General features: G+C 51.9%; 3 protein-coding genes across 3 annotated transcripts; 2 read left to right on the top strand and 1 right to left on the bottom strand.

Moving 5' to 3' along the window:
• ABHD8 (abhydrolase domain containing 8) lies at window positions 1-10,468 on the bottom strand. The gene is made up of 5 exons (XM_049808857.1): window positions 10,140-10,468; window positions 3,659-4,421; window positions 2,861-3,031; window positions 2,465-2,681; window positions 1-2,341 (listed from the first exon to the last, which is right to left on the bottom strand). The coding sequence occupies exons 2-5, from the start codon at window positions 4,411-4,413 to the stop codon at window positions 2,192-2,194; spliced, it is 1,293 nt and encodes a 430-aa protein (XP_049664814.1). The 5' UTR covers window positions 4,414-4,421; window positions 10,140-10,468; the 3' UTR covers window positions 1-2,191.
• A 1,317-nt stretch (window positions 10,469-11,785) lies between these two features.
• MRPL34 (mitochondrial ribosomal protein L34) lies at window positions 11,786-12,722 on the top strand. The gene is made up of 2 exons (XM_049808049.1): window positions 11,786-11,885; window positions 12,123-12,722. The coding sequence occupies exons 1-2, from the start codon at window positions 11,842-11,844 to the stop codon at window positions 12,424-12,426; spliced, it is 348 nt and encodes a 115-aa protein (XP_049664006.1). The 5' UTR covers window positions 11,786-11,841; the 3' UTR covers window positions 12,427-12,722.
• A 588-nt stretch (window positions 12,723-13,310) lies between these two features.
• DDA1 (DET1 and DDB1 associated 1) lies at window positions 13,311-21,903 on the top strand. The gene is made up of 5 exons (XM_049808104.1): window positions 13,311-13,376; window positions 17,752-17,832; window positions 18,290-18,341; window positions 18,671-18,732; window positions 19,722-21,903. The coding sequence occupies exons 1-5, from the start codon at window positions 13,374-13,376 to the stop codon at window positions 19,830-19,832; spliced, it is 309 nt and encodes a 102-aa protein (XP_049664061.1). The 5' UTR covers window positions 13,311-13,373; the 3' UTR covers window positions 19,833-21,903.
• The last annotated feature ends 4,218 nt before the right edge of the window (window positions 21,904-26,121 follow it).

Raw genomic sequence — 26,121 nt, 5'->3', positions numbered from 1 at the left:
TGAGAATATAACACGGCTTTACTGTATGACATGGCACTAACACAGCGCGTGGCTCAGCGGCGGGGTTATGGTGCGTGGTTTGCCTTGGTCTTAGCACAAGCGATGTGGGTACAAGCGGCACAGACTCCATGGCAAACAGAGGTTGAAGAGCTGTGGCCCGCAGCTGGGCACCGACAGTTGCCTGGAGCCGGCTGGGGGGTCGTGGCAGGGGCAGAGCCGTGTTTTGGGGTATGGTGGCGTTTCTGGGTACCCTCGTGGCAGACCCCAGCCGTGCTGTGGAGTCTTTCCTGCCTGGGATGGGGTGGGAGGGGTGTTGCAGGGGAAAGCTCATGGAAACGATCTGAACCCAGCATCATTAAAATTCTCATTATGAGACAGGTTGTGGCAGCAGTGGGCAGGGGCAGGCGCTGGCAGAGGGGCAGCTCTGCCCCGGTGCTGGGACGGAGGGGGGCTGCCTGGGGACACTCGTCATGCAAGGTCCCCGTCACACCAGGGCTGGCTCTGAGGGACCCTTCCTCTTCTACATCGCTCAGTCTGGGGAGAAAGATGGGCTCAGCCTTGGGGAAGGCGCGTTGTGGGTGGGTCCCAGCTCCGGTTGGAGCAGCCCTGCCCAGCCAGGAGCCCCTCAAGCCAACCTGGGGTGCCTTGGTGTGGTACCAGCCCCGTTTGGGGCGAGGGGGTCTGGGTGGGACATGGGCCAAGGGTGAGGTTTCCGTGGGACTGGTTGTTTCTTTGGTTTAGATGGGGGTAAATAAGAGGGAAACAAAGCAGGGAGCGGCTCCGCTCTTTGGGGTAGTGGGGAGGCTGGGGCCATCCCCTGAGCACAGCATCCTCCCGGCTTGCTCGGGCTCCTACCTATCCCGGTGCGGCCGAGAGCTCCCAGACCTCACAACAGCACCTGGGTCCCCACTCATCACTTCTCGTGTACCTTCTCGGTCCTGCCTGGCTCCTGGCAGCGGGATGCGAAGCGCAGAGGGGAGGACATGATGGGACTGATGGGTTATGTACAGAATGGTATCAGCAGGTAACGAGCTGTTGTCCATTGCAATCAGATGGTTGCGGTTTGCTTCGTCAATCCCGTGTTGCTCCAAGATCCTGCGGATCCATACAGGAGTCATCGGTAAGGATGGACACAGTGGCAACAGGATGGTGTATTGCTGGTCCCCCAGTGCACAAGGGATGGGTGTGATCCCCGTGGCCATGTGGTCCGGGAGTGGGTGGTGGGTCCCAGAGTCACAGAGGAGCTGGAAGCTGGGAAAGGTGAGTGGATTGGAAGCTATGGGAATCGCTGCATGGTGGTGATGGCTCCGAGCATCTTGAGGATGTGGCAGCAGGAGGGAAGCAGAGGGCTCTGCAGAAGCCGGTGCTGCAGTACCTAAAGCGATGGTGGTTGGGGACATGACTGCATGGATGGTGGCACCAGAGACCGCAGGAGAGCTCAGGTTTGGCGTTGTCCTCCCACCACAGCCAAGCCAGTCCCACCATGGCGGGGGAGCTGATGGTCCTTCTGGCTGTGCCCATTGGAGCAGGTCACCTCCTCGTCCTCATCTTCTGGCCAGGCAGAGATGAGCTGTGCAGGCAGATCCTCGCCAGCGCCAGGCAGGAGCTGCTGGATGCCATGTGTGCAGCTGCTGGCAAAAATGGTGGTCCTGTCCTCCCAGCCCCACAGATGGCTCGAGCGAGGCACTGCAGGGCTCGGAGAGGCAAATCCCGCTGCTGAGGCTGAGGAGCCTTTGGCTTCCCCTTAAAGCAATCCCAGCTCAGCTCCTCCAGCCCTGGCTGGGAAGGTGCCAGAGCTGAAAAACTCTCCCTGGAGGAACCCCTCCAAGTTCTTCCTCTTTTGCTGCAGTTGGGACCAGTCTCCACGTGGCTGCCTCCTCTCCATCCCCGGGGGGTTGCTGTGTGAGGAAAATAATACTACAAAGAAACAGGATGAAGACGCTCCAGTGGCTGCCATGCCATCCCCGAGGGGACGGGGACCAGGTCTGCCGTGTTCCCACTGCCGGCCCCGCGCACCCCTGCCTTGGGGAGCGTCTGTGCTCCGCCACCAGCCTCCAACGTGGCCGGGAAAGAAAATTGGCTGAGCTCCCGGCAAGGACAGCCTCCGCCACACCCCTCTGCTCTCGCAAACCCCTCTCCGCTCTGAAACATCTCTCCCATCGGAGCAGCCCAGTCACCACGTCCCGCCGCCTTATTTCTTCTCCCCTTGCCCGTCCCCAGCTGGCGTCTCGGGCTCCCACAGGATGAACTCGTGGAGCAGTGTGTTCACTGTCTCGGGACACTCCATCATCACCATGTGGCTGCCCTCGTCGATCACCTTCAGGAAGGCGATCAGCAGGATCTGGAGGGAGATGGCAGCAGCGGCAGTCGTCAGTGCCGGGACGAGCCCCTTGCCTGCATTGCCACGTGCTGGCAGGCGGACCCCAGCCCTCGCCCACCCCCCCAGCCCCACTCAGTCCCTTACCTCGGCCATTCGCTGGTCCTCCTCCACCGGGACGAACTTGTCGTGCATGCCATGGACCAGGAGCACAGGCACAGCCAGCTCCGCATGGTAAACCTCGTCACCCTCTGGCCAGTACTGCCCGCTCATCATGGCGCGCAGCACGAAAGAGGACACGTTGAAGGCATTGCCTTCCTTCAGCAGCTGCTTCTCTTTGGCACCCTGGCGAGCGAAGCCAGCCCTGCGGGACAGAGCCGGCACGGGCAGAGGGGTTAGCCCAGCGTGGTGCCTCGGCATTGGGGGGACAGGAGCGTGGGGGATGCTGCTGGCAGGATGCGGTGTCCCTGCCCACGGTAGCTGGAAGCCAGGCTGGCCAGGGACAACCCTCCCCAGCGCCGTGGTGCCGGTACAGCCACTCACTTGAGGAAGCTCCAGGCCAGGCACGGGGACAGACAGTGCAGCACGCAGGTGGGCATGTTGAAGATGGAGCAGAGGCTGGGTTCCAGCGCTGTTGGGCCCCCTCCGTTGATCATGATTACCTTGTGGACCAGGTCTGGATACTCGTGGGCGAGGAAGGTGCAGAAAGACACCCTGTGGGGAGAGAGAGATGTGGAAGCCATGCTCTGACCCCATGGCACTGGAGGATGCTGCATCTCAAGGCAGATCCCAAGGATCCATGGCTGGAGCCCAGACTACACCCCCTTGTTTGACCCGTGCTCCCCCCTTTCTGGTGCAGGATAACCCCAGTCAAAACACCCAGGCAGTGCCCCACAGTGCCCGGGCAGAGGGGCTGAGCTTGGGGTTTCACTCCTGCGCAGACCACAGCAGGGTGCTGGGACCCGCTTGGGTGCCTGCCAGCCTGGACCAGCCTTGTCCTTCTGATCTAATCCTGCCCAGCTCTGGCTCCCTCTCCTAGCCCTGCTCTCTGCACTGCTTAGTCTCCATCTAATTGACTTTCTTGGGCTTACTCTATTTATAGGCTGTGCTCTGCCAACTTCCCTGCTGGAGGATGGGCTCTGGGATTAGCTGGACCCAGGGACATACACCAAGAGGATGTAGGAGATCAGAGCTGAGGGATAAACCCAGAATGGGAAACCCCACACCCCTCCTCTGCTTCTCAGCCCCTGAAGTGCAGGATTTGTTGGGCATTTGCTGCCAAGGAGAGGATGAGGGGGGATGAATCTAGCTCTTCCCTCCTGGGACCCCCTGGTCCCTTACCCGTAAGAGTGTCCTATCAAGATATTCCTCTTCTTCGCGTAACGCTTGAAAACGGCTCTTATGTCCTCCGCCAGCGCATAGAAGGTGTACGCAGCAGCAATTTGGGGAGCCGAGCTGCAGCCGTGGCCAGCCAGGTCAGGAGCCACCACTTCGTAGCCCAGCTTGGTAAAGAAGTCCAGCTGCTCCTTCCAGATGTCCAGTGAGCCACCCACACCGTGGATGAAGAAGAGGACCACATCGCTGTGTGTCCCTTTGCAGCTCGTGATCTGCTTCTTGCAGTCGATGTTGATGACTTTCTTGGGCTTACGCTTCCGACGCTTGCCAGGGGCAGTGGCTGCTTCCCGTGTGCCGCATCCTGGTGTGCCAGCGGGACCCTGGGCAGGAGCTTGGCCGGCCAGGTCAGAGAGCTCCAGCTCCACGGTGCTGTTGGGTTCTCCCGAGCTGTTCTGGCAGTGCAGGATCTCGGAGCGGACAGCGTCCCCCAGGTTCTCGATCACCAGCTGCCCGTTGCGGTAGACGGTGATCTTGCGCTTGCAGTGCACCGTGCCCCGCTCCGGCCCACCAGGCTGGGTCTCCTCGGGCCCCTCTGGGGCCGGGCGGTTGGGCATGCTGTGCCTGACCCGCAGGATCCTCCCTGGCTTCACCTCCATGAAGCTGTAGCCATTGCTGGACTCAACGCTGTCCAGTGGCCCCACGGCGTTCGTTGTCTTGCCCATCAGGCAGCACAGGAGCCCATCGGTGATGCTGTTCAGCATTATGCTCCCTGCAATGAAGGCAAGAGGGGGGGGCAGGAGAAGGGGGCATTAGTCACCATCTCCAGCACCCAGTGGGGACCTGCTGGGGGTCCTGGCTGTGGTACAGGGGACCAGGGACAGCCCTGTTCCCCCCCCTGCTTTGCTGTCAGCCCTGGGCAAAGCTGCAGCAGAGCAGGCGAGGGCACAACGTGCCTCTGGGGATGCATCGGGGGCTGAATGTGATGCTCCCCAAACGCAGAGTCCTCCTCAGCCACCTGCAAATGAGCTTCTGTTTCAGATCAAAGATGGACCCAGCACTCCCCATCCAGCTTTGTCTGGGCCACGTCCCTGTCACCAAGCTGGTGTGATGTATGCATGCCCAGCAGAGATGAACTCAAGCGGCTGCAGACCCATGCAGTCCCTGGCACACAGCCGCGGGCCTCCAAGAAGGGATCTGCTCTGGCTGAGGGAAGCAACATGGAAAGAAAAGCCTGTTTGAAATGAAAATGCTATTTCTGGCACCAAATATGGAGCTAAGGAAAGATTCAGCTATGAAAATGCATTATTTATACCAATTAAATATATATCTCTCTCTCTAGTCTAAACCACCAATACAAATAGCAAGAGATGGAAATTACAGGGGCTGGAGATGAAGGTTTTAATTAAAGTCACTCCGCAAACCAAGGCTGAAAATAATGCAGCAAGGGAACCAGGGGGAGGTGGGCAGTGACCCAACGTGCGCTTGGGGGTGGGAAACCCTCTCCCCACATCCCCACCTGGCACCACATGGGCTGGGGGGGATGTAGCACTGTCCTTGCTGTCCCCAAGGCTCATTCCGTGACATTTGCTCTTCCAGATGGGCTCGGATGGCTTTGTGAGGGGGCTGCAGATGCCGGGATCACCAAGCCTGGCTAAAAGCGAAGCCAGACGTGAGCAAAGGCAGATGTGAGGTAGGAAAGGGCTGGTGGCACCTGGGGCATCGGTGCTGGGACCAGAGCCTGATGCCATCCTGGCAGTGCTGAGGGGGGCTGTGGAGGTTCTTGCCTCCCCTGGCTGGCAGCCTGATGTGCGTTTATTATTGATGAAGCTAAACATGGTGAATTATTGATGCCGATGGGCAAAGAGAGTCGGAGCAGGCGCTGCGCAGAGGGGCTGTCCCTGCAGGAGGGGGCACCGGCTGCCCTCCCGAGCAGCGGCTGCAGGTACCCACAGGGGGAGGAGAAGGAAAAGCATGTTCCCGGGAGGAATTTAACATCTAAATCCCAGTGATACTGTCAGGAGCAGTCCCCTTAGCTTCCCAAACAACCCCTTCAAGTGCATCTGGCAGGATTACAGGCACTTTGCCGGCAGACCATGCAAAACAAAGCAAGGGATGGAGGCAGGCTGAGAGCACAGGGCTCTCTCTCTGTGTTATTTAATAGTCACTACATTTGGGGAAGCCAACGCCATCCTCTCCTCAGAGACCCCCACAGACCCCAACAAGCCCAGTCTGGCCCCCGCACGCTCCCGGGGACTGGACAGGCTCTGCCCAGAGCTGCTGGCCGGCAAGGAGCCCAGGCACTCCGGCCCCAGCCCAATGCACGGCTCGTGGGTTTCCCCGGAGAAACCAGTCTGTTTGCTCCAGGCAGGCGATCCGGGTAACGGTTCCCTTGGCAAAGCTGGAGCGGCTTATCCGGGGAGCGCTGCCAGCTCTCAGGACAGCAGCCAGTGTTTGATTCTCGCCTGGCTCTGCCGGGGACAGTGGCCCGACTCCCACGCAAATGCCATGTAAGGCTCTGGGTGCTGAATTGTAGGGACTGGAAATGCAGCAAAGCTGGACCCGGGTGTTCCTTCTCCTTGCTGCTGGCCGGGGAGCTCCCCAGAGGCTCCCCCGATATGAGGTATGGCAGTCCCAGCTCTCTGCAATTTGGTGCCTGGGCTCACATTGTCAGTCTCTCTTCTGGACACAAGCACATCCACGCAGGATCTGGCTGCACCACGAGCTTTCCAGCAGCCCCCTGCTCCCTGCAGCCTGGCCGAGCACTGTGCTAAACAGCTATGTCACCTGCCAAGTGCCCTTTGCTCCTCTGGGGATGGACCCATCCAAGCTGATGAGCAAGAGAAGGAGGTCTTGGAGCCCTGGGAAGGAGAAGCCAAATCCAGACCTCGCTGGCAAGGGGCTGGTTTGTTCTGCTGAGCCAGATGGGTGATGAGCCTGAGGAGTGGGTACCAGACTGGCTGGAGCCCTGGCTGGAAGATGCCTTTGCACTGGGACAGACACACCACTGCTCTTGCCGTGCTTTGGAGCACCAGCTTGGTGCCAGGCTTGGGCTGCTCTTGATCCTCGAGAAGCTCTGAGCTGCTAATGCTGAACAGAGAGATGGGGCAGGTGGAAAATCTGAGGGGAGAGGAGAAACCAGGCAGACCCCGAGTCTCACAGTCCCCATGAGCACGACTGTGAGCTCTCCATGAGCTCTGCCCATGGCTGGCAGGCCACATCCTGCACCTGCACTGGGTACCGGTCCCCTGGGCTCAGCCTGTGCAACCTGGATGTGAATCTGCCTCTGATTTTCATAAAGCCTGGCTTTGCGCTACGCCTCCATTTCACAAGGTACTAATGATCTCTATATGGATTATAAACATGACTTCTGGCCAAACCGCCTCAACATTGATTAACTTCTGAGGATTAACTCAATTAGTCCATCCTGTTCATTTCCAGAATTGATTTGCTGGAAGGCTCTGGCAGTCAGGAGCTCTGCAGGCAGATCCAGGAGCCCGGGTTCGGACCATGGAGCCGCTCTCCAGCCTCATCGGCTCTGGGTATAAGCCCGGATCCTGCTGCAAGAGAGGGGCTGTTCAGGAGGGCAGAGATGCCTGCACTCAGATACACCCAGGCTGGAGCTCGTGGTCCAGGACGTGGCAGTCCTTGCTGGGTATCAGACTCAGAAAACACCACCCGAATCCCATCAGCGAGCACATCCCAGTCGAGCTGTTCAGCAGCTAGGTGGGAAATGGAGGGACAGGAGGTTAAGTGACTTGACTCAATGTCAGGCTTCGTCTCGGGAGCTGGGAGGCAAAGTGCATCTGTCTCCCACCTCCCACGCGCCTCCTCTAACCCACCACGCCGTCTGCCACGGCTGATGCAGCCAGAAACATCAAGGGATGTTCCCTCCGTAAGATGAAAAGGGCTGAAAATGAAACCAGATGGATGTGAAGAACTTTGCAAAGATGCTGGTAACCATGGTGATGAGCTGCTTTACCCCCCCCCTATCCCGGCTACCTTCCACTGCCGCCCCCGGCAGAGAGCGAGATTTCGGCACCGGTTACATAAGGCCAGGCACAACAATGAGTCAGGCGCGGCGTGAACCTGCCATCGGCCTCTGTGTCCCATGAGGCAGAGGACACGGCGCAGGCTTGGGAAGGCGGATGGCATCGCCCCAAGCTGATGCCCACATCCCGCTCCCCACTAAAATCATGGCTGCCAGCAGAGAGGGGATGCTCAAGGGATGCTGGGGATTAATCCTGGGAGGATGATTTATTGCCCAGGTCCAGACCTCGTCCCGGAGCACCCATGCGGGGTTCTCCGGCTTCACCCTCCCTGCTGCCACGATAAATAACCCAGCTGGGGAAAAACAACTTACTGACCTACTTCAGGCTGCAGCGCCTCAGATTTTATACAACTTGATGGCACCATGTCACAGCTGGAGAAAAACAGGACGAGGTGTGATGTGGCAGGGTGGAGGGCAGAAAGCCCAATGGGGTAATGTGACAGGCAGCCACATGGGGCTGACATATAACCGGTGGGGCTGACACAGAGCCTGTGGGCAGCGCTCATGCCGCATCTGCCCCAGGGATGCGACAGCGTGGCATGGGCACACTTATGGCCACACCAGGACGGGCCAGCCAAGCTGGCTCTTTCCTTGCCATCCCCGCAGAGAAGAGGGTCTTCCCTGCCCCATACAGCCTCCTGGTTCCTGCCTCCCATGGTGGTCCCATCCCCGCTGGGTTGCTGGGGACAGCCAATGTCCCAAACGTCCAGGGTGCTGGGAATGACAAAAATCTCCTCCTCCTGTCCTGTGCCCGCTGGGGACACCTTGAATTATGGGCAGGAGCGTTTCTCCATGACAGCCCCCAGGGCAGCAGTGAGCCCACCTCTGCCGAGAGAAGTCCTGGTAAATATTTGGTCCCAATAAGCGAGCCGAGAGCATCATTTACAGCAGGGGCAGCATGAGTGGGATTCAGCGCTGGAGCCAACGGCCATGAACCTCCCCATGAACCCAGCGAGTCCCATCACTGCTCAGCACCTCCATTCCCCCCCTGTACAGAGCTCTGGACCCTCACGGGGAGTAGCAGGGACTTGATATCTGCTAATTCCTTGCAAATCCTCAGAGGAGAGGTGCCAGAGAGGATCGTGAGATGTGCTGCAGCGAGAATCCGACCTGCCATAATAATTTGTTCAGCTCTAATCCCTTCCCTCAGGGGCTCACAAGTATTAATGATGACACACGACACTCCTGAGAAATGGGCAAATATTATTCTCTTCCCAGCCTCCCCCGGTCATTCACTCTGCAAAGTGGAGAAACTGCAGCATCAAGAAACACATAAAGAGAATGTCTGTTTAAGCACTGATCTCAGATACACACAAGAAAATGTTTGTGCCACTTAGTCTCGGTCCTGCAAAGTGAACTTCCCTCTGGGGGAATGTGAAAAAGCCACTTCAGCTGGTGGCAAGCACCTGGATTTATTCTGCTACGCCTGGCTTCCCCGTCCTGATACAATTATAGCAGCTTTATCAGGACAGTCAGGAGTAAGTAGGCAGGAAGGCTTTATCAGTCGTACAAATAGAAAACCAAGGAGGCAGCCCTGAAATCCTCAGCACAGGCAGGGATGCAGTCTCCCAGGAGGGGGAGGACCGGTCCCTGTCCGTGGGCAGTGGGACTTCGCCGAGGGCCCCGCAGGACGCAGACAAATTGTATTCAGTCAAGAAACGGCATGGCAGGGAAAGCAGAGCGTCTGCAAGACATACGGCAGCCTGGAGCTGCGGCTGGCTGCCTGCCACACGTCTCTCTTTAGGAAGGAAGAAGACCTTGAGAAACAAAAGATTATGCAATGCATAGCGGAGTAACCTGTGCCTGACCTCCGCCACCGAAATCCTGCCTAACCCCCTCTGTTTCCCAAACCTCCTGGATTTCCAAGGGGATCGCCCCTGCTCCCACCGCATAGCTGCAGAAAAGCCAGTTGGATTCCTCTAGCAGCAAACGTCCTCCAGCAGCAAGCTGGAAGAAACCATTGCAAGGAGGCAGGAGAAAACCCTGCCCCCTCCACCGGGCAGCGATGCGTGCAGGTGCCCCCTCGATCTCCAACCGAAAATCCAAGCAGATTTGACACGCACATAGCAACAGCGGGTCTTCAGCCAGACCCAGCAATCATTTACTGCAATTGCATCACAACAGAAGCCGTCCCTTAAGTTTTATTGCTGGGCAGCTTTTTATAACCCCGTGCTCAAAGCATGCTCAATGTAACAGGGTTATTTAAGCGCAAGCAATGCCGTGCCGCTGCAAGGCTACCGTATCACCTTCTCCCCCTGCAACCCCATCTAACACCTCTCAAATCCCTTCCCAACATCAGCTTCAAAAAACCACATCTTTTGGCCATTTTGCTCCCTGTGCAGAGCACCTTCCTCCCCTCTGCTTCAGTGCATGCCCTACATCACAGCTTGTGCTCCGAGTCCTCCGCACAAAGAGAGAGAGACCGAAGAGGATGCTCACCTCATTTATTGACAAGGATTGTCAGGAGTCGAGATTGCAAATGAAAGGCTTAAATCTTGCAGGAGGCAAAGGGGGAGAGGCAGAGATGCCCGAGGCAGCGGGAGCCTGTGCAGGATGCAGGGTGCCAGCGCTGGCAGGCTGCTCAGCTTTTCAGCTCCTCCGATTACATTTTTTCGCCTGTCTGGTGGGAAGGATGGAGCAATGCCTTCAGCTCAGCTCATCTGCTTTAGACCGAAATCTCTCCTTCCATCTTCTCCCCATGAGCAGCTTCATAACTGAGCTCGGGGGTTTGGGGGTGCTATTTGTCCTTGTAGTCTATAGCCATAGAAAGCCCCTTAAATCCCTCCTAAAGAGGAGGGCTCTCGACGTGACAGACAAGGAGACTTGCCAGTGAAAGCAAGACCCAGCGCAGCCCCGCAGCCCGCCCATGGGGAGCCTGCCAGGGGCTGGGGGAGCGGGAGGACTCGCCCTGGTTTTTTGCCCCTTCCAGTGGGATGAGTTACTGAATTCCTTTTTTACCTTTTACCGTTTTCTCACCATTCTGGTATTTGTGGCTTCCCAGAGGCCACGAGCGTGTCAGCGCCACGAGTCTGTTGGAGCTCAGCACTGGTGACCATGCACTGAAAGCATTAACTCATGGCCCCCAGGGACTGGGACAGGAGGACAAATACAAAATGGAGAATGTCTCTTGGGTTTATTTTCACAGCTGTGGGTTTGGGAGGGCTGGAGTCACATCCCTTCACCCTGCCGGACTGACGGTACTGACTTTTGGTGGGAACATACCAAACTAGTGCAGAAAAAACCCCAGCGCTGGTGCTTGCTCTTGGCAATACAGCTGGGCTTGCCTCCAGCAAAGCAATCTGAAGGATCTTTTCGATGATCAGAGTAGACGGTGAGGATGACTGAGATCCTGGGGGTTACTGGTGACTCACCCTCTGACCCCCTCAGCCAGTGGTCCTCCTCTTCCTCCTGCACCTCATTTCCCTGCTCTATAAAATGCAGATAATCACATTCACCTACTCAGGAACGGGGAGAGGATGAACCTTTCTGTAAGTGCCTTGGCACATCCTACATGCTGCTGCTCCTTATACATGTATATACTTTAGAGGCGGAAGGTGATCAGAGTCCAGTGTCGGTCCCAGCACCGGTGTAACCAATGCTGGGCCCATCACGGTGCCCGGCGGGGCTTCCAAAAATGGATACCTGTGCTCCACACTGCTTGTGGTGACAATCTGGGGGATAGCCAGAGCACACCCCTCATGGATGAGGCAGCCGGGCAGGGAAGGAGGCGGCAGTGTGGGCCCCGTGTGGTGACAGGGCCCTGGGCCTTGCCTGCCCCTCCCGCCCTGGAGGGGCCCAAACGCCGGAGCCGACGCCAGCAGAACTGTCGTGGCAAGGAAGAAATTCGTCCTTAGAGGCGTTTTTTCGCTCTGTTGGTGGCTTGTGACAGGGACGAGCCCTGTCCCCACTGCAGGAGGCCTCGGCGCTTTGCAAGCCCAGGCCGCACCCCGCGGCCGTTGCCATGGGAACAGCGCGGCGGGCCAGGCCCTCCCCAGGACTACAAGTCCCATCGGCCCTTGCGGCCCCTGTCCCACCCAGCGCGCATGCGCGTTCTTGTCCAGCCGTGATTGGCAGGGGCGGAGGGAGCCAATAGGAAGCGGTGTTGTTGGCAGGACGGTGTTGTCAGGACGGGTTGAGGGCAATGGCGGCGCTGGGCCGCCTCTGGCCGCGGGCTGTTGGCGGCAGGTAATGGCGGCCGCCGTCTGCCCGGGGAGGGCTGAGGGCGGGCGGGGTGTGGTGTTACCCCCCAACCCCGGGGAGTGGGGGGCGAGCGGGCCCTGGGCTGGGGGAGGGACGCGACAGGGTCAGCCCCTCCCTCACGGCTGAAAAAAAGCCCTTTATTTTCCTGTCAGCGGCAGCACCCCACTCTCCTCACTTCTCTGTGGGTTTTTTGTGGTTTTTTTTTTTTCCTTTTTCCCGAAGATTTTTCCTACTGCGGCAAGCTGCAGCCTGCCCTTTCCAGCTCCGAACAGCCTCGGTCTTCTCAAGTTCCCTGGAGCTGCCTTTTAGAAGCCATCTCTCCCTCAAGCCCACACGCATTGGTGCCGGCCCGGCGTCTTCCTGGAACCACCAACAAATCCGCACAAAAGCGCGTGGGAACGAGTATCAGCCCAACAACCGCAAGCGCAAACGAACCCACGGCTGGATCAAGCGCATCAGCACGCCAGGCGGCATCGAGGTTATCCTCCGACGCATGCTGAAGGGCAGAAAGTCCCTGAGCCACTGAAAGCTCTGCCTGCAAGGTGGATGTAGTGCGAGGCGAGCCCGAATCGAGACCCCGGCGAGCTGCCACGGCTTCGGAATTGAGCCAGCGTGAGGGTCTGTGCCGAGTGGTGGCGACCGACCGTCCCTCTCGTGTTGGGAATGTGTGAGGAACGGCGCCGGCTTGAGGCTGGCCTCCGAGGGCTTTGTTTAATGGCCTGCTTTTTAAATCATAAAATTGTTGCCGCTTTGTAGATGTGATTCAAAGATAAACTTGTGAAAACACGAGCTGTAATTAAAGCCTCAGCGACTCGCCTTGAACTTCCGGCGCTAATTGTTAATGCAATGCTTAATGGGGAGAGGAAAGTGGGCTTGTTCGGGGGGGGGGGGGGGTCGTGGCTGCTAGGGAGCCCTCAGGAGGATGGCATGAGCGTGGAATTGGGGCTGAGTGTGGAGGGAGTTTGGGATTTAGTTCATGTCAGCCAGGCCAGCAGCATCTCTGCCCTCTCTGCTCCCTTGTTCCCCCTGAGGTGCTTCAGAATCGGGCTCCCGGTTCTGGACTGGGGAGGACGTGGAGGGTAGGAATTGCCTTCTCTTGGCCGTTGTTCTCCCCGCGCTGTTCATTGCGGTTAATGAACAGCGCCTTCATTAACGCGGGCCAAGGGGAATAGAGGCACGGACTACATCTCCCACCGTGCCCCGCGGCCGGCGCTACATCCGGGTCCTCCCGCCTTGCACCTCCCCCCCCCCACCCCCGGGGCCTTCCGTGCGGGCATTTCCTGCCTCAACCTAACCCTACGCTCCTCAGCGCCGCGCTGAGTGACGGGCGCGCCACCCAACAAGAGACGAGAGTGGCGAGGCGCGGGCCAATAGAGACGCGCGGGGCGGGCAGCGGAGGCAGTGGGTGGGTTGAGGCGCGGCGAGCGGAGGGGGAGGGGCGGCTCCTCACGGCTGGTGGCGGCGGCGGCGAAGATGGTAGGTGCCTCGCGCCCCCCGCCCGAAATGGCGGCACCCCCGGCCCGGTGCTGTGAGGGGAGCGCGGCCCGTGGGGCCCCGCCGTTGCAGCCCCGCCGGCCGCTTTTCGTTGCCCCACCCAAGCCGGGGAAGGTGCGGGGGGGGCCCGCGACGCCTTAGGCCCTGCGAGGCCCTCACCCTCCGGTGTTTCTTCCCGGGGCTTCGGTGGAGGCGGGAGGGCAGCCGGGCTGAGGGAGCCCCGGTCCGGGGCCGGGCACCCCGAGGTGGGTGGTGTCCCACCCTCTGGGACGGGGAAGGGGGGGTACGGGAGGCCGGGGCATCCCGGGCCGGGGGGGTGTTGCGCGTCCCTAGCGATAGAGGGGTGCGGGGGGGAGGGTTGCTACACCCCGAGCCGGGGGTGTCCCGCACCCCAAGGGGTGGAGGGCTGTAGCACCCCAAGATGGCGGGGCTCCCCACCCCCAGGGGTGGGGGGATAAGGAGGGTAGGGACACCCTAAGCTGGGGATGCACCTCTTTTCTTGGGGTGGGGGGGGATGAGGGGGGCTGGGACACCTCAGGCTTGGGGGGGTTTCCCCTTTCTAGTATTTGGGGGGCAGCTGTGGTACTTCAGGGTGTGGGCTATTCCCAACTGTGGCTGAAGGGTGGGGCTCCCCCAGGGTGCGGGGTCTTCTCCACTGTCAGGGATGGGGGGCTGAGAGCAGCTGGGGCATTACCAGGGTGCAGGGTGTTTCCTCTGCTCCCAAGGCTGGGGGGCAGAAGGGGGAAATTGGAGCACCTCTAGGGTGTGGGATGCTCCCCTGTCTCCAGGGCTGATGTGCACTAAGGGGGCTGGGGGGGTTGTTCAGTCCTTTCTGTGCCCTCTAAGCAGCAACAGGCACTTGGTCTGCTGCCTGAGCGTTCGGTGGCGGCTGTCATAGCCAAGAGGCTTCCAGTCTCCTTCCCTCCCTTTGTAGTGATGTAATAATTTCTGAAGAGGGTTTTCCTTCTGCCCCTCCACAAGCTCAGTAACTATGGGAAAAGCAGTGGTGTCCCTGTGGTCTCCGTGTACAGGTGTACTGTGGCTGAGAGCTTAGGTAGCCCTTCCCAAGCCTGTGCTAGTTGTTTTACTCTAACCCATGTCCATGTGTGCGTGCATCGTGCTGGGACAGAGCCCTCCTTTCAGCATCCGTGTGCTGGGCCTTGTCTTTCTGAGCGTTGTTACTGCAGTTCCTTTCAAAAGCTGAGAACGGGGCAGGTGTGTATGTTTTTTTTTCACCTTTCTGCTTTTAGATGGGGACTGTCATCTTCCTAGGAAGCTGAGCACCCTTGTTGACACAGGAACAGTAGACACATCTTATCTCTACTTCCCAAATCATAGAAGGAACCAGTATTGTCTTCTGAGGTTGCATAATCGCGCTTGTTTTGTTTTTTTGGGTTTGCTTTTCCCCAAAGGAAATGAGGCATCTGCTCAGTTTGGGTGTTGGTTTTTTCATTTCCACGCAGGACGCTTCATCAGCCTTACTAGCTTGGCTAGGTTGCGCTTTCTTTGGTTAAAGAGTGGCAGAAGGCACGCAGGGGGGAATGTTTCTTCATGCGACATTATACGGGAGGTATGACTCGGTGTGCCTTGTGTGATAGGTGTGTAAACATGGCAGTGACCTACTGGGGCTTATTTATCTGGTGCCCTTGGAGCAGATAAGGATCATTGCACTTGGAGTATTGTCTGATTCTGAATATCCAGGAATATGACTCCAGGCAATTCCCCCGAGGGGGCCTTTTCAATGATCTCTGAGATTGTGTCAGCAGATAGGCGCTGAAATGTGCCTGTATGCGGCAGGATTATCATTATGGGAGGGATGGTCTGTGTCACTGACAACCAGATTTCTCAGTTGAACTGGTGATAAGTGCTTAACGGGCTGACTGGAGCCTAGGTTGGAGAAATGTCTGTCTCGTGTGTGCTCAGTCATTTTAGTGTCCCTGTTCTGCTCTAGCTAAGTTATGGCTGAGCAGTGGGGACTGCTGGCAGGGCTGGAGCTGGTCCACACAAGCGACTGCTGGCCTGAGGAAGGAAAGGTGGTGGCTAAGAGCCAGGGATGCTCATGGCTGTTAGAGCTGAGGTCTCCAGGTGTTGTCTGAGTGTAGTAGCCCTCCTGCTTGTGAGTCTGCACTTACCTGGTATATATCCTGCTTCATGTGTTTATATTGTATTTACTCTGCTGTAAAAGTCTGTCAAAAGACTGCAGAATCCCTGGTGAGAGCTGTGATCCTGCTCGTCCAGCCCTTTTCCAGGGAAACGTGGGCTCTGCTAGACCAAATCCCTGGCTGGAAAGTAGGGAATAGTCTAGCATGAGGAACTTGGGGTGAGCTGTAGCTTATTGAAGAGGTACTTGAAGCTGTGTGCTCCTAAATAAGACCAGTTATTTTCCATTCTTGCAAGTGGTAATAAAACCAAGCAGTTGTCAGGCTTTTGCTGCAATAAAAGAAATCAAGGACATGTCTGTCTCTTTGTGCATTAGGCTGGTGTAGCAGAGCAGGTTATTTTGTCATAAAAAGCCTGCAAATTTAATGCAATGAGAAGGCAAGACGCTTTGAAATGTAACGGGATATTTTTAAAGATCCTCAATCCTTCTAAACAGAGTAATATAATTAGTTCACTAATCGGTGCCGACTGTGGAAGTCGGTGAGAACAGATGAACAGAGAAATCCATTGGGGCAGGCGTGGGAAGAGCACAACGCGGTCCGAAACCGAGTGCTTCTGTGATAGCAGAGCCGGAAGATCCTGCCTTAATTCCGGAGCTCAGCCGTGATACAGACGTGCGAGTGATGGACTCTGTCCTGGAGAAATTGCAACCAAAGGCAGTGAAGGCACAGGGAAATAGCATTGGTCCTGTGGAGGCTAAGACAGGCAAGAGGAATTTGCAATTTGCTGTTTGAACCCCAGTCCAGTATTTTAACAAGATTATTTCTAAAACCAGGCATATAGGAAGGGTCGAATGTGGAAACTAGAATGTCAGTGGAGTTCTTTTTAAGAACAAAAGTATGAATAATATTTTCTGGTTTGGCTAATTATAGCTCTTTGTTTTGAATTAAAGATGCAGCGTTAATAAAAATAATGGCTTCTATTTAAATGAAAATGATGTCTTCCAGCCTAGCAGTTTTGTAGCAATAGTGTCCATTTATGTGTTGCTTCTAACACTGAAAATAAATGACTTCTTATCTGCTGCTTTACTGTCCTTTTAAAATTGCTTATTTATAAGGTGATGTGTGTTCTGGAGTAGAATCCTTTAGTGTTAAGTATAACAGACTTTGAATCTTTAAGCAAGTATCATTACGATACAGGTGGCTGGTCTGATGATTTAGAAGGGACATCTCAGGGCCTCTCTCTCTTCTGCTTATTGCACAGGTACATCTTGCATTTATTACCCATCTTCTCTTTACTTTAAAGACATTGCCGGGCATCTTCCTTTGTCTCCGCTGTGAGTAGAGCGGCTCCAGCACACTCTTAAGCTCGGTTTTCTCCTGACCCCATAGTGTTTTCTTCCTGCCCTCCTTTTTCACTTTGGAGAAGGAAATTCCTGTTTCATGCTGCTATGGCTTAATTAAACTGAGAGGGCTCTGCAGGGTTCCCATCGCTGTTTAGCAAATAGCTCTGCTGGCCTGTGTGATCAACAGTTTTGTTGTGAGTGGTGATCTAACCACTTCCAGCAAAACTTGGGATTATTTTTTTTGGGGTACCAGTAGCCTTGATGTGTGTAGGGATGTGATCCTTCAAAAAGAAAAATGAAGTTGGGCCAGGCAGATAAGCATGCAATAAGGATTGGGCTTTTGAGGCCGAGTAGGCTTTTGTTGCTCTGTGGAACCAGCCTTGGTCTTTGACAAAGAATGTTAACTGAATGTTAAAAGAGCAACTAGTTTGATATGGAGTTGTATTCAAGGACTTCAGACATCAGCATAGCTGTGGCAGATTTCTCATGTGATGTTGTGATTTGTGCTAGTAAATTAACTGTGAATTCTGGTCAGCTACATCAGTGGTGTTTGTGTGGTGCAAATCTTCCTTCTGTCAGAGCTCACCCAATCGGAAACATACCTCTTTTTAATTACCTATATGCTAAACGATACTTAATTAGCATCTTTCTAACTGAATTACTGAACTTCGGGGATATAACAAGCCAAATGCAGAACCTGGGGAATGGCTTACTTCAGAAAAACAGTTTTGGGTGGGTTTCAGTATCCAACAGCCATCTCACTAGCTGGGACCTGGCAGCATCCTTCAGTTCCTGCAGTTGTTTATTTTAATGACCTGAGCAACTCCTTTGAGAATCAGCACAAAGCAAACAACAAACAGAATATCACTCTTTCTTTCCTCACCTACTTCTTTGTATTCTGTGTCTCTTTAGGCAGATTTTTTGAAAGGATTACCGGTCTATAACAAAAGCAACTTCAGCAGATTCCATGCGGATTCTGTATGTAAAGCATCAGTAAGTATTGCCACATCCTGGTGCTTTGGGGGAAGGTTGTCTTGCTTGGCTCAAAGGATGCTAGAGTGAAATAAACTTGAAATGAGTATTTTGTTTCTTAAAAAACCTGTATGATCACAGCTGATAGTTCGTGAGTTGAGATTGGCAAGGAAAACTTCCTGCTTGCTTTGGTGAGGAATGTGTCCTCATGACAGCCAAACCACATCTGTGGTGCTTTCTTTATATATACATTCTTTAATAGTAGTCTTATGTCCTGAAAAAATATATAAAAAATGGACCTTCTTCTTTATATGTGTGTTTTAAAAAGCTGTAGCCACAGTGTCATGTAACAGGGCAGAATATCACAATGCATTTCTAGACTCCATTAATGAGGGCCTTTTGGCTGATTTAGCTGTGCTTGGGTTAAAAATCACCTTTTTGCTGTCTTTGTTCTGTAACTGTTCTAATTCTTCTACAGAATAGAAGACCATCGGTATATCTTCCCACGAGAGAATATCCATCTGAACAAAGTAAGTCTGCCCCGCTAAAGTTTGAGGTTTTTTAATAACTTTACTGTATTCTAATATTAAAAATCTGGCGTACATATAATCTCCCATATTTTAAACTTCAGATAAGGTGATATCATTGAACTGTCACCACTGTAATGAGCAAAATATGTCCAGTTACTGTTTTTTGTGCTTTTTCCTCTACCCTTATTAAGTGATCAGTTTTCCTGCATACTGTCCTTTCATTAAAAAAGACCATGCTTAGTATGTGAAGTAATGTGGTGATCACTGCACCATTTTAAAAGTCGTCTTTAAAATGACCTCAATATGTTTCTCTCTCTTTTCTTTGGCAGTCATAGTAACAGAAAAGACAAATATACTTTTGCGTTATTTACATCAGCAGTGGGACAAAAAGGTATGGGCATGTTTTCTTAATATTATTTTGTCTTGATTTGCTGACTCGGGCTAATTGAGCTGAGTGTTAATCACAGTCAAAATATTGAAGATCAATTAAAAGAAAGCGGGAACTGCACTTCAGCAAAAATATAGTGCAAGGAGGCACTGTCTCTGCACAATGCTTCTTTCAAAAAACAAACAACTTTTTCTTCCCTTTCAATGTAAGGGACATTAACTTAATGTTTAGTCTAAACTTGGGAGTCTGCAGTTACATTTCCTACTTACTGCAGTTTTCCTTTGTGACCTTGGCAAATTGGTCTCCCTGTGCCTCCGCATCTGCTTTGCAGCTAGGCTAAAGCTGCTCTTGCCTCCCAGGACTGTTAGGAGAAGACAGATGAGCTTGTGCAGAATGTGAATGCACTAATGAGGCTGTGTAAGTACCTTGGGTACAAAATCTGAGTTCTCGTATGAGGAACACACAAACTAGTATGCACTAGCTAGCGTTTGAGACTAGGAAGCTGGGATACCTGTGTTGGGAGTACTCAGAGCAAGGCAATGACTTAGGAGTGGAGACATTGAAGCAGTGAGTGTAATCATGGGCAGAGCAGAGGTTGGAGAAGAACCTGGAGAGGGGTAAAAAGATAAGAAACCTTGAAGCTGAAAAGAAAGTATTTGTGACAGAAGGCTTTGGGAGATTTTGGTAAGTTCAGGGGCTGACTCAGAGCAGAGGGAAAGAGGATCTTACTCACGTTTGTGCAGTATTTGAGATCTATAAATAAAAGGTGCTGAGATCAATGGTATTTTAGTCCCACCGTCAAATTTGAAGAACAATCTAGAAGGAGTACCTTTCGGCTTTGGGTAAAATCCTCTTCAGTGTTTCTTCCAGTGTGTCAGTTAGGTCATTGCATCTGAAAACTTTTACAAATAGAAACTTGTTCTACTGACACTAGCTCCCACCAGAATCTAAGGCTTTGGAGAATTTCACTGTGGCTTTCTCTGTCCAAACAGAATGCAGCAAAGAAGAGAGATCAAGAGCAAGTGGAAATAGAAGGTGAGAATTCGGCGCCACCACGGAAAATCGCTCGGACAGACAGCCAGGATATGAATGAGGACACTTAAACTCTTGGCTTTCTCCTCTACTACTTTGCAGGCGCTTCCTGTTTTGTCTCAAAGTGTGTAAAGTTTGCCCCTTGCCCCCATCTCTCACCCCTCCACTACGCAGCCCAAACCACTTCTGACTTTATAGGAGCCAACGTATTTATTTCTTTTTTTCTCTCCATTTTTTATTTATGCCGTAAAACTTACGGAGCAGTGGTGGAACAATTCAGTAAATGGTGTAGTATAACCTTAGTTCCTCCTTTCTAAAAATATACACTGTCACTTTCACAGGTTTTGTTGAATCTGTTACCTAATCAACCAGGTCTAGCTATGGGAGCCTGGGTAGGAGATGTGGGTTATTACAGAACCCTTCAGTGATATAGGCTCTCTGATTCATGTACCTGTTGACATATTACAAGTCGTTAACTCTTCTTTGGATGTGCCCAGTCCAGCCATAAGTGTGGGGCCTCACTATTTTTCTCAAATATCTTGAAACTGGCACTGCACTAAAAAAATCATGGGTGTCATTTAGGGTTATGTTGATCTTAGCAAACGTGTTGTCAACTTGATATATCAGTTGTATTCTTTTGGTCTGTTCTGTAAGGGCCACGCTCATTTGGCAGCGTACATTATCTCATGCACCAGTGGTCATGGAGAATTCAAGTGAAAGGTGTGTTGCTTTTGTTGCTCTTAAATTCTAACCGTCTCTTGGTCTTGAACGGACTGATATGTGCAACTTCTCCATTGGAATAAAAGGATACTCTTATCCTATTCTGAGTATTTGATCAACAGTGTATTTAAGCAGCAGCTGATGGAATGGAGTTGGGTAGGCATCCTGCAGGCAGCGCTTGGCTGGATTAAGTCTGGGAGCACCTCGGCAACTAGATCTAGTTCTCTGTCTCAATTGCCAGCTCTGAATAATGGTACGTTGTATTTTCCTGCAATATCGGCATGTCTGGAATGGAGTTCAGGACTTGGAGTTGATCAAAATGTGAGCTTCCATGGTCTCTGAAGACCAATCTCTTTTGGACTGTGACAGTTCAGTGCCTGTTGCCTGTTACCCTTCTCTGACTTCAATAAGAGCCAAAATGGAGACCTATTAAGTCGTCTAGGTGGATTCAGAGGTTCAGAGACTAAAAGGAAATGAGCATCGTCACCTGAAGGGGACAGGAAAGGTGTAGCTTAGTAATGATGTCTTGTCTGCTTTAACGTAAGAAGCTGACTTCACACTGTGTTAGTTTAAATTGTTGCATTTATAGCTGTGTTTTTTTCTTCGTTGACAAATCCTAAACACCAATTCAAGAAATCGCACGAACGTTTTTCTAGAGATCCTGGATAAGGCTTGTTCCGAGTGGCCGCAAGCTTTGAGGGTTTCTGCTGTCCCCTTCTCCACAGCATCCCTGTCCAACCCGGGGATGCCACATGTGCAGGTTTGGGGGCGAAGGGAACACGAAGGGTGATAAACTGTTGCTGATGACAGTATGTTGCAAGGCAGAACCTTAGGAAGAGTAGGGCACAGCTCACGTTGCAATTTTAAATGTACATTAGGCACCAAGTTTCTTATGCAGTGAGTGAATTTAACACTGAGTAGTTTAGAACTTTGTATCTGCCTCAAAAAATGTTACCTTTTTGCTATGGCAGTAACCTCCAAATTTCTGGAATGTCTTTGAAAATGCCAACTGTGTTGGTGAAGATAAAATATACTCGGGTTTCTGTGTGATTTACTGGCGATTGCAAGAGGACTCCTCCCCGAGTTACGCTGTCAAAAAGTGCTTTTGTGCAAAGTGCAAGATGGTGACTGAAGATGCCGTGTTAGCATCCAGCTTCGCAGGGATTATCTGAAGCTGAAACTGAAGAATCCTTTGAAGAGCTGTGAGATACCAAAAGAGGAAACGGACGTGCAGCTGGTGGTAAAGTGTGACCAATTTGTGTGTTTAGCAAAGCTTGAGAGCTGCAGCCTTGCAGTAATGTTTGTACAGTGCTTTAAAGTTGTAAAATGCTGTATAATTCTTGAGTGATATGGCAAGGTTTGAGCTTTGCTGACTTCTCTGCTAGACAGAGTGATGTACTATTAAAGAGAGTTGGCAGTTCCTTCCTGTTGTAAACCCCCGTCTTTGTTCCCTCTGTGTCTTTTAAAAATGATCTTGTTGGTTATGGGAGCCTTTGAAATATTTCAGATATTTTTAGGAGGTAAAAGACAGTTGCCTTTTAAAGTAGTTCTGAAGTGATGGAGAAACAAGTCTTCAAAGCGGTGTAACTTTTAAGTGTCAAACTGGTTGGGTTTTGTTTGTTGTTTGGTTTTTTTGGTTTTTTTTTTTTTTTTTCCATTGGTGGCTGTGTACAAGCACTATGAATTTCTGATACCCACAGTGAGTCTTTTCTACACCCCATCCAATCTGAAGCGAGAGCTCCCTTTCTTCTTCCTTCTCCAACTCACTTTCCATGCTGCTACTGCCTCAAGAGTGCTGTCCTCAAGCTGTTGCACTTTGATCCTGTATTCACGTCTGTTTAATACATGGTAAGTGTATTGGGGTTGAATGTTGCATGGAAGATCTTACTTGCCTAACTGTGACTTCCTGGTGCCTTAGTGCATTGAAAACAACAAAAAATGTTTAAAAAAACAAACCCTGGGTTTTTGCTGACTGCACTGTTTGTATAATACCTAGCTCCTCTGACTTCCTTCCAACTCTCTTGTTACAAAGTGACTGAGATTTAGTGACCCTCAGGGGGTTTTTCTATATGTCTGCATAGTGGTATTTTTATTGTTTCTGTTACCAGTGTATACTAAAGGTTTGGATTTTTTAATGAAAACTTAAGATACTTGTCAGAGATCAGAATTTTGTTTTTTTAGTTGAATAGTGCATCTTTTCTCAAAATTCGGAGCAGCAGAAACATGTTTCTTGATATCAAGGGACGATGAGTCCGTCTAGGAGCAGCCCCTTCCAGCAGACTGTCCTGTTTGCAGGCGTCTGTCCTGTTTTAAACAGCGCTGGAGCTTGTGCCCAATGTGAATAATTAGATGTGTGCTGGGTATGTTTAGAATATTAAAAAGTTGGGCACTGCCTTTTTCTAACATAAAAATACACTAGTGACTGATGTGCAGGGAAACTAAACTTTTGTTTAGGTTAATTCTTGATATTGTATGATCATTTCTTTTTTTAGGGGAGAAATAGTTTAAAAAACCTACTTACATTAAGAGTTAAGAGATGGAAAAATGTTGAGAGAAAGAATGGACTTTAACATGTTCTATGAATTCACAGCTGAGGGGCCAGGTAACTGTCTGAGCAGCAAAGTCTGTGTTTGTTTGCATCGATGGTTGACTCCTGGAGTGTGCTGGGTCAGTTTATTATGTCAGAGTATGTTCAGTCAGGTAACATTGGCATGTTCAGCTTTCAAGGTGTTTCCTGTTTCTTTCTGTGGAAGTTTTTTGAGACCCTAATGAACGATGCCCAGAGCGACCTGCTCTGCATTTGGTATCGCCCGTGGTTTGAGCAGGAGGCAACCTCCTGGGGTCCCTTCCAACTGATAAACACTGGGAAGTGCAAAATGCAGCAGAATCTGTGGCTAGAAGGTTTGTTGTTGTACAAAGCTGGCAAGCTGTGGAAGACTGTTAGCAAGGCTTATGGAGTCTGCAAGCATGTGCAAAAGTTTTTGACAAGCCCTGAAACCACATTGTGCTATCAAGAACAGCGAGTGGCAGGATGGAGGTTGAGACTGCAGCTCAGCCTGGACCGAGGCTGTCGTGGGTCTAAACTCTACTACAGGAGTATTGAAGGTGGGCAGAAGTTTTTAGATGTATTTCACTAACAGGATGCATTTAGATGCATTTCACTGTAAGAGGACAGGCTTTTAGAATGATTTAGATGTGTTAGATCTGATTTAAAAAAAAAAAAAAAGACTTGTTTTCTTAGCCTTGGCAAGACATGAAGCGCCAGCAGTGATCTGGTTTGAATGTCTGGGATGCACGTCCCAGTGACTGTTGGGAGCTGGTTGCCGGGTTGGGTTGTGATGAATTCAAAGGACACGCTCAACCCGACTGCTGTTTTCTGTCATCCTGGTAAATGTGCCAAGCTGTTAGTGAACTCCATGTGCGTGCAGTTGTTTGGGCTTTTACCGACAGCTCTGTGTGGGGAAGGCTGTGAAGTTGGCTTTGGAGTAGGATCGGCTGGAAAATGGGTTTCCTTCCCTCTCCAGTGCGTGCCTTATGCAGCAATTCAGTTGTCAGTGTTGGGACTGTTTCCTGTGAGGCAAATTTTGAACATGCTGGACATTAATCTTAAAATTTTCACTCTGTACTAGGTAGTTATAACAGGTATAACTTCAAAACTTTATTTTTTTGTGAGCTCCTTGACACTGGTCTTAAGGGCAAAGACTAAGCAGGAGTCTTTTCTAACACTGCAGCTATCAGCTATGTTACCGCTTAACATTTTCTGGCTTGTTTGTAAACCACTAGCTTAATTTTTTGTTTTTAAGAATTTTTAAAAAGACCTGCATATCTGTAATAGGAAAACTAATTTGTTTTCCTGGATTGATGACGTCAGCCTGGCAGCAGGGGAATTGTGCGACACACTGACCGTGACTAGAGGGTTTCCAGCTGATCTCTGTGTCATGTTTTATCTTCTATTTTTTTGATGTGTAACAGAGAGTGGGAAATCCTTCTCTTTAAAGAAGAGAGGGTTGCATTTACCTGGGAGCAGCTAAGGGCATTTTTGGGAGCAGTGCAGAGGATGTGCTGGCTGCTGTGCCCAGAAGGGGGTATTGCATCATGGCTTTGGTTAAGCACAGACTGACCTTCATGCCGTGCTGACGGCGCTTTTGGGTTTCTCTGCTGCTGGTTCACAATGTCTGTGCCCTGACAGCAGAGAGTGCAGCCCCAGGATCTTGTCTAACAGCTGATCTGGGATGTTTGCTGCTGGTAATCACCCAAAAACGCTGAGTCAGCAGGCTATCCAGGTGGACTGGCTATGCCAGCTGACAGCTTGCTTACGGGTCTGATGGCTGCATCCAGCCTGCACTAAATGACTTACTGTCACAGCATTGGCTTGCAGAGCTCGTCCTGAAATGCGTGTGCTGGCAGCTGAGTTATATTTTATATAAAAGATGTGTGTCATCTTGAGAGTTTAATGTCAGGGAGGAGACAGGACTTCTAGAACCTCATCTTTTTTTAACTACTGGGAAAAAAAATCTTCTAGGTGTTGAAAAGGCTGAACCTGGCCTGCAGGGAAGAACATCTTTGTAACTGAAACGAGGGAATGAAATACCAGCTTTCAAATTCTCTTTAACACTGAGAGTCTGTTTTTAAAGGCAAAAAATCCCTAGCGTGTCCTCAAATATGAAGAACTAAGGCTCCCTACGTGTGTGATTTTAGAACTGGGTTGTTCTAGGAATTTAAAAAAAACTCATCTTATTGGTGGTCTTAATGTTTTTTGAGGAGTCTGGGTGGCTTTAACCTTTGTGGTAGAGTTCCAAGTTTTGCTGATGTAAACCTGAAAGTAAGTATTCAGTTGGCAAGGTGGAAGGGCAGCACTGTTAAAACTTAACCCTCTTTCAGATCAGGATTTTTTTCATATGGGAGGTGGCTGGCTGAATCGGTTGGGTGGCATAGGGTGAGTGGGCACACCTGGGGGCCAGCGTTTGCTGCTGCGCACACTGCGGTTGCAGACGAGGGTTTCCACTGGTCTTCACCTGCTCTGGTGCTCCTTCCCCTAACCAACTCCTCGGCAGCATTCGGAGGTGAGAGGCGGCCCCGCTCCTTGGCTCACCAGCCCTGTAGGAAAGTGATGCTGCCTTACAGCTGCCTTGTGCACAACGAGGACGGTAATTTGTGCTCTTTGTGCTATAACTCTGTTTTTAATTTCCTTGCCTTTGTGACTGAAGCAAACTTTATTTGGCTAGCGACTAGCAGTAGTGTTTAACTTTGCCTCATTGCTACCAGCTCCATCCATAAACATCCCCAGGATGACTTGTCCCTGTTCGCTCTTCAGTGAATCACAGTGCTGCAGTCCCTGGAATGTTGGTGTTAAAAACACACAGTGCTTTCATTTTTTTTGAGACGCGTGATATTGGACAGTCTTAACAGTTCAAATACTCTCCCCTGCTTTGATAGAAGCAGCATGTGTGTGAGTGTGAAAAGGGGTGAGGGGGTGGGGAGCATCGAGGCAGTGGAGTAAGCTGGTGGAGAGCAGGACTAGCTGTCTGGTTTGTTCCTTAACAATGGCTCTCGCGGATGCAGGGACATGGGATGACTAATCACTTACTGTAAGAAATAGCACGAAATCTGAATGGATGGTCAGAGCTGAGTCACTGCGTT

This window comes from Accipiter gentilis, chromosome 8, assembly GCF_929443795.1.
Source record: "Accipiter gentilis chromosome 8, bAccGen1.1, whole genome shotgun sequence".
NCBI lineage: Eukaryota > Metazoa > Chordata > Aves > Accipitriformes > Accipitridae > Astur > Astur gentilis.
This window is presented reverse-complemented; position numbering and strand designations above follow the sequence as displayed.

Excerpts from the sequence above, each read along its gene's own strand:
- ABHD8 (XM_049808857.1), bottom strand. The coding sequence starts at position 4,413 with ATGCTGAACAGCATCACCGATGGGCTCCTGTGCTGCCTGATGGGCAAG. Across the intron at positions 3,032-3,658 it reads TTGATAGGACACTCTTACGG|GGTGTCTTTCTGCACCTTCC; the intron begins GTAAGGGACCAG and ends CTCTCCCCACAG. Across the intron at positions 2,682-2,860 it reads CTGGCCTGGAGCTTCCTCAA|GGCTGGCTTCGCTCGCCAGG; the intron begins GTGAGTGGCTGT and ends TCTGTCCCGCAG.
- DDA1 (XM_049808104.1), top strand. Across the intron at positions 18,342-18,670 it reads AGAATATCCATCTGAACAAA|TCATAGTAACAGAAAAGACA; the intron begins GTAAGTCTGCCC and ends TTTCTTTGGCAG. Across the intron at positions 18,733-19,721 it reads ATCAGCAGTGGGACAAAAAG|AATGCAGCAAAGAAGAGAGA; the intron begins GTATGGGCATGT and ends CTGTCCAAACAG.
- MRPL34 (XM_049808049.1), top strand. The coding sequence starts at position 11,842 with ATGGCGGCGCTGGGCCGCCTCTGGCCGCGGGCTGTTGGCGGCAG. Across the intron at positions 11,886-12,122 it reads CCGCGGGCTGTTGGCGGCAG|ATTTTTCCTACTGCGGCAAG; the intron begins GTAATGGCGGCC and ends TTTTTCCCGAAG.